Source organism: Notamacropus eugenii, chromosome 3, assembly GCF_028372415.1.
Source record: "Notamacropus eugenii isolate mMacEug1 chromosome 3, mMacEug1.pri_v2, whole genome shotgun sequence".
Classification (NCBI taxonomy): domain Eukaryota; kingdom Metazoa; phylum Chordata; class Mammalia; order Diprotodontia; family Macropodidae; genus Notamacropus; species Notamacropus eugenii.
The window spans coordinates 42,191,149-42,203,617 of record NC_092874.1 but is presented as its reverse complement, the minus strand read 5'-3'; the positions used below and the strand labels follow the sequence as shown (position 1 = coordinate 42,203,617).

Sequence of the window (12,469 nt, the reverse complement as noted above, 5' to 3'; positions counted from 1 at the left end):
GACCAAGTCGCGTTAAATCGCTCTGTATTACTTAGGTCTCCTCTGGCGATCGATCTCAGGAAACTTAGTACAGGTATTGCTAGCACTAGTGTCAATCAACTAAAGATAGCCCTAAATTATGTTGGCCACCACAGGGCTCTTTTGGACCGGTCAAAGTTATTTTATCTTACAACCAAATTAAGTTTAAAGGCCAACAAAACAACTAGCCAGCAGCGAGGACGTTTCATCCTGGGCTTGCTGACTTGGCTGAGCGAAAACAAAAGACAGGTAGCCTCTTCGCTCTAGGGCTGGGAGCTGCTTCAGCACCTAGCCGTGTCCTGGCAAAAATCCTTTCTTCTTCAAGGGCTCCAGTCTGTCCTTCCCTTCACTCCCTCCGTCCTATTCCTCAACCCTTTCTTCCCTCCCCTTCCCCTTGAAGGCCTCTGATCTGGGGAAACTGACGGCACCTAGATTCAATCTTTCCCCATCGCCTTCCCCTACCTTAGACCTGAGAAAGGCAGCTTCTGTTCAAGCCTCCGTTGCCTCCCTCCTCCCCATTCCCCCTTCCCGCTTTCCCGTAAGGGCTCTGGTCCTGAAGAGGACAGTTACAATCCACCTAAGAACTAGAGGCCTGAACCTATTCCCATGGGGCCTGTTTAAGACAGTCAGAAACTTTGGGGCACCAAGGCTCCCCACCCCTCCAACAACTGCAGGGGTGCTCTGAGCAAAGGCTGCAGGATTCCCCTTTATTATCAGACCTTGGATTCTTGCAACAGCCTTTCCTCAGAATGATAATAGCATGATGGGGATTTCTAGCAAGCTTCTAATTGCCTTCTCTCTCTGGGTTGTTTTTTTTGTGAGCTACGTTTGTATTTGTCCTGTTGTCAGTTTGTCTGTTGGTGTATGTCCGTGTCTGTATCATGTGTGCTGTGAATGAGTGTGTTATCTTGTAAGATTTAAATGCAAGCAGCCAGACTTCAGTGGCTGCAGCTAGGGAAATAAACAAACAAAACTATGAGACTTTTCCTTGTCATTCTGGTCTGGCCAACCTGGAATTACAATGGAAAGTTAGATCATCTTAGGTAAAATCATTTTAGCAGATTTGTATGTTGTGAAATTAATCAGAACTATTTCGGGAACTGATCATTTGAAATTACTCCTAAGATTGTGAGTACCCCACCTTTCTAAGTCCTAATTCCGCCCACCCTGTCCCAGCACCTGCATATCGCCTTAGGGGCTCAGTAAATTCTGCTGCTGTGGGGGGTTGGGGGAGATGGATGAATCAGGCCCGTAGCGAGCATTCTCTAAACTCTGCCTGCGAAAATCACCACTGGGACATCATTTTCTCTACTCTTGGTAAGCTTCACTTCTCTATTCAATTGCAAAAAAAAAGTATTTTATCTCTGTTTGACCCATTTTCTGATTTGTAAAAATGATTATGCTTGTTGTTATGGGATCAAAATGATAAAATGATTGTAAAATGCTTAACATAATGACTGGTATATGTTACATACAACATTATTATCTTTCTAATGTAATTGTTACCTTTGAAGTGGTTTTAATTGCTAGAAGTAATAAGATCAATAATTTCTGGAAATGCAAATTATACCATCTGCAGTTATTGTTGTGTTAAAACTATATTTCTAGAATTGTATTTCTGAATTTCTCTTAGATTGTGAAAATTGAGTGACCACTGTAATCTAGAAATGGTGTTAGACAAAGCAATTTTTAATTTGAATTTTGTTGAAACTAAAAGATGTTGGGAAAATTGTGTAACACCAGTTGTGTTACTTTATCAGTCCTGCTAACCTTGTCTTTTAGTGTTTTGTAACTGTCATTTAGAAAATCAGGTATTTTCACCTTTATCTGTTGAGAAAAAAAAAGTTAAAGCTAAACAATTTGGCTATCTTCTATGAAGTTGTAGGATTGTTAACTAAGTTATTTGGGATTACTGTTTGAATGCTGAAACCTAAAATTGTTAAGTGATTCCTGCGTATGGAAAGGAGGGAATGGAGTGAAAGCTTTATTTAAATTCCTTCTGAACAGTCCTCCTATCCCTGTTGTTAAGATCATCAGTCTTAGTAAAGGAATTTGGTTGGTTAATGCAAATTCTAAACAATGAATATTACTTGCACAGAAGTTGTAATAGACAGAGAGAATTTTTAATAATTGGCTTTTACATCAGGACAAGTTTTAAATTTGAGAAGGAAAGATGTTAAATGGAATCCCTTATGTGTGTGTGTCCTAGTAAATCTTTGTTGTTTATTGTAACTCCAAGAGAGTGGAGATAACTGTTATCTGACTCTAAGTTATGATTAGTGAGACTTGCTGTTTAAGGTAAAGGCCTTTGGGACCATTACTATTTTTGGTTTTGAGTTTGAATTTGGGTATAGTTGTCTGCATTAAATCAGTATCTGAGACACATGCCACAAAGGAATATTTCTCATCTGACTAAACACTGAAGGGACAATTCTAAACTCAATCTAGGATGGGATCCCCCTGGCTCAGTTTCCCTATTGTGTTCCTTTAAAAAGGAATGTTTTTCACCTGACTATTCCTGAGTCTGGCTATGAAACAGATACTGCATGACTGGAGAATTTCACTCTTATCTGAATTCAAACAGAGTAAAGGATGTTTTATCCTGTCACATTTGGTATGTCACATGTCCCTGCTTTTTCCTTCTATAGCAAATTTCTGTGGTCAATAAGAAGTGACCAATAAAACGTGAGCCTTTTGTGTAATCTTACTGGGAAATCTAATATTATTTTTTATCTGAAATTAGAACATATGCAGAAATTTATGTAAACTACTTAAGACTCACCTTAAGATGTTCCCATTGTTTAAAAGGATTTTAAAAGCAACAGTGTTTTTCTGTGAGTCAGTCTCTTATATCTAAGAATACTGCAATAATTAAGAATTCAGTTTGTTATAATACTTTGGAAATTCATATTACTTAAGAACATTTTTGTAGCAACTCAGCTTTAATGAATTCCAGTTTTAAAGGTTTATTTTTGCTTAAGAAAAAAGAAAGAGATATCAAGCATTTTAAAAGTTTCCAACTAGTTTCTTCATAAGAGTTTAGTGAACATTAGAGTAAATTTTAAACTGTTTTCAAAGAAGGGAAATACTTTTAGAAGAAAATGTTTTGAAAAATCATGTGTGATTCTTAGAAGGCCTACTAAAGTTTCAAAATAATATACTGTTAAATTAAGCTGTTTTGATCTGAATATGTAGTTATTCTATGGCCTAAGTTAGAGTTAAAGTTTGCGTTGAATTTATTATATAAAAGTTTTAATTCCTGAAGTATCTCATTCTTCCAGAGTGAGTAGAATTAGGGAAGAATAACAACTTATGAAACAGACATAATTCCATCAAACTATAAATTTAGTCATTAACCTCTTTGTTTTGTTTAAGCTGGAATGAGATTCCAGTACAGTTATGCTAGTAAAAAGTAATAACTTGTGAGCTATCTTGTCTTGTGGTTAAAATGTAAAAGCAAGTGGAAGAATAGGATTGAGAGATTTGGAAAGATAAATTAAGTTCTGATTGAAACTATGAAAAGTAGATAAGATTTGGGAATAAATATGGGTTTTCTAAGCCCCTCTTGCTCCTAGATAGTTGTTTTGGATACTTTTGTGCCAGTTTCAGATGGTTTAAAGTAAGAGGAAGTATTTTATCTGAAGGATACCAGCCAATATTGATTTGCTGTATAAGACTGGGACTGCAATTTACTATTGTTTGAAGTTCTGATTACAGGAATACTTGTCTAAGTTATCATAAAGCCAATTGACATGTGCTGCAGGCTAATGGTGGATGCTTGGAAAGGTTTTGAAGACGACCTTGGACACGGCCTAGGTAGGATCTTCCTAACTCTATTTCCCAAATGTGCTATTTCCTTTCTGAAAAAGGAAATCTCCCACCTGATTATCTCTAAGCCCTGCTTTCAGCACCTGGTAACCTCATGATTACATGTCTGATAATGGCTTATTCCTGGAATCAACCAGAACTAAGGAGATCTTTTCCTTCTGTTAACATTGTCCCTCTTTTTCTTTTATAGCAAATCTTTATAATCAAGAAGTTCTGAAAGTACAATACTAAGTCTATCAAATAATAAATGGAATTTGGAGCATCTCTGAGTTATCATAATGGGGTGCAGGAATGAATAGCTTACAACTTTAACCTATATTCCTGGCCAAATAAATAAATATAATATAGAGATAATATCGAGGAATTGATTAGGCAAAGTAATAAGAGCAAATTTTGAGGAAAAGTAACAGGATCAGACTGATTCCTCTAAGAATTATATACAGGAGTATATGATTGGCTTCTAAAATTTATCATGCTTTTGATAATAAGATCTCAATCTGGATTTTTGCACAAGATTGTATAAGATAGTGGTAAATTATTTCTTGTCTGTTAAAGTACCTGTCCAATAATTTAAAGGGCAGGTGAGTTCATTTTATGGTTGAACTCTCACATTTTGAAAGATTCTTATTCCAGGTACAAGATTTAGGTAAAGATAGAAACAGTAAATAATGTGAACTGAAATTTTCTGAAATTTCAAAAAGTGGAGAACAAATTTTAAGTAACTGTACTAATTTATGTTGTCAGAAGTATCTGGGAACTTCTAGATCTGAACCAGAAAAGCAGAATTCTCTTTTTGAACTATCCCAAGAATGAAACCTATTGTCAAGGAAAAGATATCTAGGTATCAGATAACTACATGAGAAATCTGGGATTCAAAAAGTTTTGTTTAAATGAAAATTAAGAATGCATTACTGGGATACAAGGAACTTAATGTTAATTAACATTAAAATAATAATTGCATTGATTTGTATGATTCATGTTTAATTTTCTTGTTCATATTGGTGACATGTAAATCTCCCTTTTAAAACTAGTCTATTGTGAGCCATCTAAGTTTTAATCTGTACCTGACAATGTAAAAATGCAATTTGTGAATTGTAAAAAAACTTCACTGTGTTGTTTGAACCTAGCCCTGCATGGCTAGGAAACTGAACTATTGCTAAGTGTCTTTAGCCATGTTAACTATGTTGTATTGTTTCATTTCAATTATCAAATCATGTTTTCTGGGAGACCCTGTCAAGTTTTCTGTATAGACTCTTGGATCCATCTATCACCTCCATTGCTCCTGCTCCTGAGTGAATCGTGCCCTCCAATTTTGAAAAGGCCTGAAGAAGATGCCATCAGACATAGACAACTTTCCCAAGAGTCTGGACCAGACTTGAATGAAGAGTAAACTCTCACACTACTGGTTATTTAGAGGTTTTTATCATATCTTTGTTGGTCTACAGGCGAAGCCTTCGGCTTGCCTTTGACCAAAAGGAGGGAATGATAATGTTTAATATAAAATTTTGGAATAATCTCTTTGTTCTCTCTGAAGTAAGCTCAGAGAATGCCTCTTCCTATGTCAGCAAAAGCCAGCCAAAGCTGACTCTGCATTCCTTGGAGACCTTTAACCTATGACATATCTTGAATAATGGGTCTTTCCTTTGTATCTTATTATCTATAGACACATACTATGTTATGACATATCTTGAATAATGGTAAAGAAAAAATAGACATCTTGGGTCATAATCTCTATTGAACATTGTTTGCCCCTTCCTGTGTCAATTATCTGTGGTGGGATTTCCTTCCTTGTCACCAAGACATATGTTTACCCAGCTTGGTATCTCAACATTTGATTGACATTGCTTTGTTAATTGTCTTGTCTTACTGAATTTATGATTTTCCTCCTCATGGCAAAATGTATATAAGCCAAAAGATTTCTGCACTGGGTAGCCAGAACATTTCTGGCTCCATAATGCATTATGTAACTGTTTTCTTTAATAGGGAATTGACCAATTAATTAATTAAATCATAAAATGTATGCATTTAGCCATGTTGCCTTTTCTTAACAAAGTTTTCAGGTCAACAGTGATGATAACAGTCGTCTATGACTTTTCACTCTTCCTTAACCGTCTATCTCCAATCAATAGCCAAAGCTTACTAATGGGACCTTGCACCTCAATATATCTTACCTATGTTCTCATTTCACTTTAAATGGCCACAACCTCAGGGCACAAGACTATGTCACTTTTCATCTGCTCTATTGCAATAGCCCCCATCTGGTCTTCCTGCCGCCAGTCTTTCCCCTTCTACGCTCCATCTCCCACACCATTGCCAAAATATTATAGCTAGGTCCTGAAGAAGACAAATATGGATTCCCCTCAAATGGTCACATGTATCAGATTTGCACTATTCAAAATTATATTTACATAAAACATGGTAATTGGCTCCAGCCTGATGAAAATATATGATACAAATCTGAATAATGAAGGATAGGGTTTCTTAATCTGTGTTCCACAGGTAGATTTCAGAAGGGGAATGGAGAGGAGGTGGGGGGAAGGGAGGGGTTTGTGAACTTGGATAGGAAAAAAATTTACATCTTTATTTTTACTAAACATCTAACTGAAAATTTAGCATTTCCTTTGATTATTTTCAAAACATTCATTATATTAAAACAATCGTAAAACAAAAGTAATTGTATTAAAACATTACTCTGAGAAGGGGTCCATAGGCTTCAACAGTCTGCCAAAAGAGGGAAGAAAATAAGCATTTATTAAGTACCTACCTTGTGCCAGGCACTGCGTTAAGTGCTTTACTACTATTATCTCACCTGATCCTCACAACAACCCTGGGAAGTAGGTGGTATTTTTATACCCTTTTTACAGTTGCAGAGACTGAGGCAAATTAAAGGTTAAGTCACCTGCGTAGTGCCACAGAGCTACTAAATAACTGTCTGAGGTTGGATTTTGCAGTCTTCCTGCCTCCAAGCCAAGCAATTTCTTCATCGTACCACCTACTCTCCTCATAAGGACCCATGACACTCAAAAGTTTAAGAACCCCTGATTTAGGAGAACCATTCCCATGTCACAAAGGATAATAAGGTATTTTGTCAATCATTACCACTTCTAACAGTTTGTAAATTGTCATTACTTTCATCCCTCTACCGAGATTGGCCAAGCACCAAATCAAATTTGACCTCTTTCTCATCCACCATATTAATCTCTAGGCTGCATTCACTGTCAGAGAAAAATTGCTGTTTATCTTGTTTTTTGTTGACTGATTTGAAATTTTTTTCATTGAAATAAAGTGAATATGGGAGTCAGGCTTGGGAATATTCAATAATTTTAGTCATTTTCTATTTGCATACTTCTAAGAGGAGTAGAGGTGATAATCATACCTGCCCACCCTCTAGCTTGGGAAACTCATCAAAGTTTAGAAATTGATCATTTCTCAAAATGACAAAACAAAGGAAGTGTTTTGCATGTCAATTCTGCCTCGTACCTTTTGGTTTGGGGCAGAGGGAGTCTAAAACAAGGAAGGGAATTGGAATATCTTCGTCATAAGATGATGTGACAGTCAAAAATAATAATTGATGAGAAATCAGCCTATATTAAGAGAGGTGAGGAATCCAGAATTAAGGGAGGGATAGTCCTCTTGCTGTGCTTTGCTTTGGCCAGTCCACATCACAGCCAGTTAGCCAATAAACCTTATTAAGCACCTACTATGTGCCAGGCACTGTACTTAAACACTGGGGATATAAAGAAAGGCAAAGGGCAACAGGAGCTGTCCTCAAGGAGCTCATAGTCTAATGAGGGAGACAAGATGCAAGCAATTATGTATAAACAAACATCTGGAGCATTGTATTTAGCTCTGGGGAAGCATGTTTTTTATTTTTTATTAATTTATTTAGCTAGGTAATCGGGATTTAGTGACTTGCCCAGGGTCACACAACTAGTAAGTGTCAAGTCTCTGAGGTCAAATTTGAACTAAGGTCTTCCTGACTCCAGGGCTGGTGCTCCATCCACTGTGCCCCTAGCTGCCCCAGGATCATATTTTTAGAAGGACATTGATCAACTGGAGAATGTGCAGATGGGTAATCAGAAAAGACCAAGAAGAATCTTGAGATTATGTCCTTTGGGAATTAATTGAAGGAACTCAGCATGTTTAGCCTGGACAAAAAAAAATACTTATGGAGAGGATGAAACATCTTTTTTTTTTTTTTGGTTATAGGTTGGACCAGAAGGGTTCCAAAGTCCCCAAAGCTTTAAGATACTTTAGACTGATCCAGGAATAGAATTGACTATACTGTAAACTCCTTTAGGGGAAGGGTCCTATCTTATCTACATCTTATCTCTCCTCTAGCATCTAACAAAGTGCTGTTTTTTGATTATTGTTGGAGCAGGAACCTGCCTAAGAATGTCAGGGAGCAAAGACCCACTTCCTTTCCCCAGTTAAAAAAAAAAATCATCTTCATTCCTGAATTTTTGTGGTGCCTGAAATTTCCACTAGGAGAGTCTGAGTCACAGGATATCAGAGCTGAAAGGGCTCTCAGATCCTCTGGTCTGCCAGGTACCTTCGCAAGAATGTCATCTACAATATCCCTGAGAGGTCAGTCATAAAAGCTCTCCTTGAAGGCCTCCATTGACAGGGACTCTTCTGTCTCCCAAGGCAGCTCATTACACTGGGCAGCTCTAAATATAAGGATGTTTTTCTTAATTTATACCTATTGGTCCAAATTTTGCCCTTGGGAGCCAAATAAAATAAATCTAGTCTCTTTAGTTTAAGGTGCTATGTCTCCAGATAAAAATGCAAATGTGTCATTTGTCCGCTCATTCATTATTCGTTATTTTTTCCTCCATGTTTTGAGTGATGGAGGAAGGGGAAGGAAGAGTGTGCAAGGAGAAATGGGCAAAGAAGAGTGAAGTTTGAAGGAGTAAAATGTAATTATTTCACAGTTTTGTGTAGGACATGGATATAGTCTAGGGGACTTCTATGACAGGAGCCCCAGTCCTTACCAAGGCTTTGCTCACTCTGCCCAACAGATTCAACTTAGACTCCTGATTTTGTTGTTGTGTCTGACTCTTCATGACCTCATTTGGAGTTCTCTGGGCAAAGATACTGGAGCAGTTTGCCATTTCCTTCTCCAACTCATTTTTACAGATGAGAAAACTGAGGCAAACAGGGTTACATGACTTGCCCAGAGCCTCCCAGTTAATAAGTGTCTGAGGCCAGATTTGAACTCAGGAAGATGAGTCTTTCTGACTCCAGGCCCAGCACTCTGTCCAATGTGCCACTTAACTGCCCCAGACTCCTAATAGGGAATGATATATTCTGGAAACCCACCCTGCTATAAAATATGGCAGAAAAACAACGAGAAGCAAATCATGAAGTTTTTTATTTGCTGATGTCCCCATTACTTTCCATTCCCCCCCCAAAGAAATAATCTATATGCAGCATCCAGGAGGCATTTTCCTTGATGGTAATGTAGCAATTCTCAGCTCAATGATCAATTTGCTCCACTTGGAGTATGTTTATATACAGACTTTATATGCACATCTATGGATATATCTATATTTACATATAAAATATATATACATATATGTCACATATGTGATGTTTTGCAAACCTTAAAGCATCAAATAAAGGCGAGTTATGATTCATATTTCCCAAAGCAAACTTTTCCCATTCAAACTGTGGTTGATAAACTGGTGACCAAGTTTCAGATTTATTTCTGCATTCTCTGGCTCTACTTCCTATTCTCACCTCCACTATTCGGTCCTCCCAGGTACCCTTTTGCCACTTCCCCCCTAATCTTCACTCCTACTCTTAGCTTCCAAATCCTCTTCCATGCCCTTCCATTGGGGGGTGGGGGGTGGACATGCTGTTTTCAGTTACCCAATGCAGCCACCAGCCTAGACAAAGCTAATTTTCTAAATACCATCCTCTTGACCTGATTGGTAGGAGATGAGTTTGCTTTGCCCTTGAGCTTGCCTCTGCCCCTAGGAGATCAGGAGCTAGCAATGAAATGTCCATGACGTGGGACCAGGAGTCCATGAAACTGACTTCCCAGTCTTGTAGACACACAACTTACCCAACCCTAAACACCAACTGGCACATGGATCTTCCAAGTGAGGTCCGAACAGTGGAAAAAGAAAACTGCACCCCTTTTCCTTTGCATCCCATTGCCCCCAAAAGAAATCATCCAAATACAGCCTCCAGGAGACATTTTTCTGCTTAGCCTCAACATAAGGTACATTATTAGCAAAATATAAACTGCACCTAACTTTGTTATTTCTCCATGGCTCCCCAGAGATGAAAACCCCAGCTGTTCTGTCCATAAGTTTTCTTCTCCCCTTTTCTGAGGAATGAGAAACTAGGGGGATACTTTTCTCTGGAAGAGACTTTTCAGTAGAAGGAGGCATCCTCGCCATGGAAGGATCCTGAGGTGCGGGGCAGAGGGCTGAGGCTCCACTGCCATGGCCAGAGCTGATGGCAGAGAACCTTCAGGTGCCTCCGGAACTTGATCCCCACGAACACGTAGAGCACAGGGTTGAAGCAGCAGTGGGAGAAGGCAATCTCCTTGCAGATTTGTACCGAGTATTCTATCTGCTTGATGACTTCACAGCTCTTGAGGACCCCTTGCCTGTGCAGCGTCTGCAGGACCAGGAGCACGTTGTAGGGGGCCCAACTGAGAAAGTAAACTCCCACGATGGTGAAGATGAGTCTGACTGTCCGGTGCCGCCTCCTGGAGTGGGACCGAAACAGGGTCCTGAGGATCTGAATGTAGCAGAACAAAATGACCACCAGGGAGAAGAGGAAGACAAAGTTCTGCTCATAAACGGACAGCAGAAACCACTTTAGTTCAGAATAGTCGCAGACAGAAATGGTGACCCACGTGTCGTGAAGCACTGTGTGGAAAATGGTATCAGGAACAGATGCCATGATGCTGGCCGTCCAGATGGCCGAGATGATCCAGGCTCTCCTGCTAAACGATTTATTGCCCAGATTCGACAGGGGATGCACCACAGACAGGTACCGGTGCACCGTCATCACCGTCAGGAAAATCACACTGCTGTTGAGGCTGATGTGGAAAATCATGTTAGAGAGCTTACAGAAGAACTCTCCAAAAATCCAGCCGTAGTAGTGGACCATGATCCAGAAGGGTAGCAGACAAGAGAAGAGCAGGTCAGACAGACAGAGGTTAAGGATGAAGATGTTGGTGAGCGATTCCAGGCTCTCATACTTCACCATGACCCACAGCACTAGGCTGTTCCCAACAAGGCTTAGGACAAACACCAAAGAGTAGAAGACTGTGTGGCTCAGGGCTGCTAACTCAAAGTTAGCTTGGTTCTCACACAGGCGGCTAGAGATGTCGATGTCGTAGAAAGGAGGGGTGGTAGGGGTTTGGTCGACTAAGTCCAACGTAGGATCCATCTGGGTGGAAAGCAGAAACATCAATAGCATAGAGAATCACTGAATCATAGAAATTTAGAGTTGGCCAATGCTGTGCCCTTGGAGTGAACAAGCTTAGCCTAGAAGAGATAGGAGAATGCATTTCCCTCTCTTCTTTACAAAAATTGTGGAGATGGGGGTGTGGATGAATGGTACAGGACCTAAAGAGGTGGGGTACAGCATATATTGTCTGATTGATGGAGGTGATACTTTCGCTGAACTCTTTTCCCCTTCTCATTTTTGTTCTTTATTACAAAGGATAGCTCTCCAGATAGGGGAGAGGGAAGGAGTGTACTAGGAATTGAAGGTGATATAAGACCAAAAGCTATCAAAAACTTAAAAGAAAGAAATTTAGAATTAATGGAGATCTTACATATCATCTGGTCTAATCAACTTATTTCTATAAACCATCCAGGAATTTCCTGGACTCATAGAACATGGTAATCTATACCTTACTGCTGAGGCTTTGTATCATTACTACGGCAAAAAAAAAAAAAAAAAAAATGCATTGCCCTGTAGCCCAGCTAGCGGTCAAAACTTAGCTATGCTAGGTAGCAATGGATATGCATCCTAGCATTGGGCCCCTAGCTGAAACCTCTCCAGTCAGAATTTATGTCCTATTGGTATAGTCTCCAAGAACCCAGAATCACCACCATACCAGGATGGGGCATTCAAGGGGAGGAACCCCTTCTCCTACCCTCCCAGACAGATGGTTATCTAGCACCTGCCAGAACAGGAGCTCACAACCTTACAAAGGCCACCCAGGCACATACATAGCAAACAAAAAGAGAAAATATCTGTAGGCTAAGCCCAATGGTACAAATAGGGCTTCAAGAGAATTAGATTAGACCCTGCCCCATGTCTGTTCACAATTACAGAGAATTTGGGCTCTTTGCCTTGGCCATAGAAACATAATTCCAAAGATTGGAATTGAAAATACAGTATTCATTATCAAAGCAATAAGGATAGTCCTTCCTCCAATTACTTAGGTGCTTTCTAAAAACAAATGGATAGAAAACACCTACTTCTCAAACTCTGAAAGGTATAGTCTTTCCTGTGTGCCAAATGAATTCCTCTGCATCATACAAAAGAAGGAAAAACCATTGTCAATAACAAAGAAACAGAGTATAAGGGGGAGCTGCTTACCTTCTCCTTCCCTGAAACAGTAATGACAGTTTTTTCACTACCTCTT

General features: G+C 39.2%; 1 protein-coding gene across 1 annotated transcript; it reads right to left on the bottom strand.

Moving 5' to 3' along the window:
- Positions 1 to 9,202: 9,202 nt before the first annotated feature.
- XCR1 (X-C motif chemokine receptor 1) lies at positions 9,203 to 11,716 on the bottom strand. Its single transcript, XM_072651369.1, has one exon. The coding sequence runs from the start codon at positions 11,287 to 11,289 to the stop codon at positions 10,231 to 10,233; it is 1,059 nt and encodes a 352-aa protein (XP_072507470.1). The 5' UTR covers positions 11,290 to 11,716; the 3' UTR covers positions 9,203 to 10,230.
- Between the last annotated feature and the right edge of the window lie 753 nt (positions 11,717 to 12,469).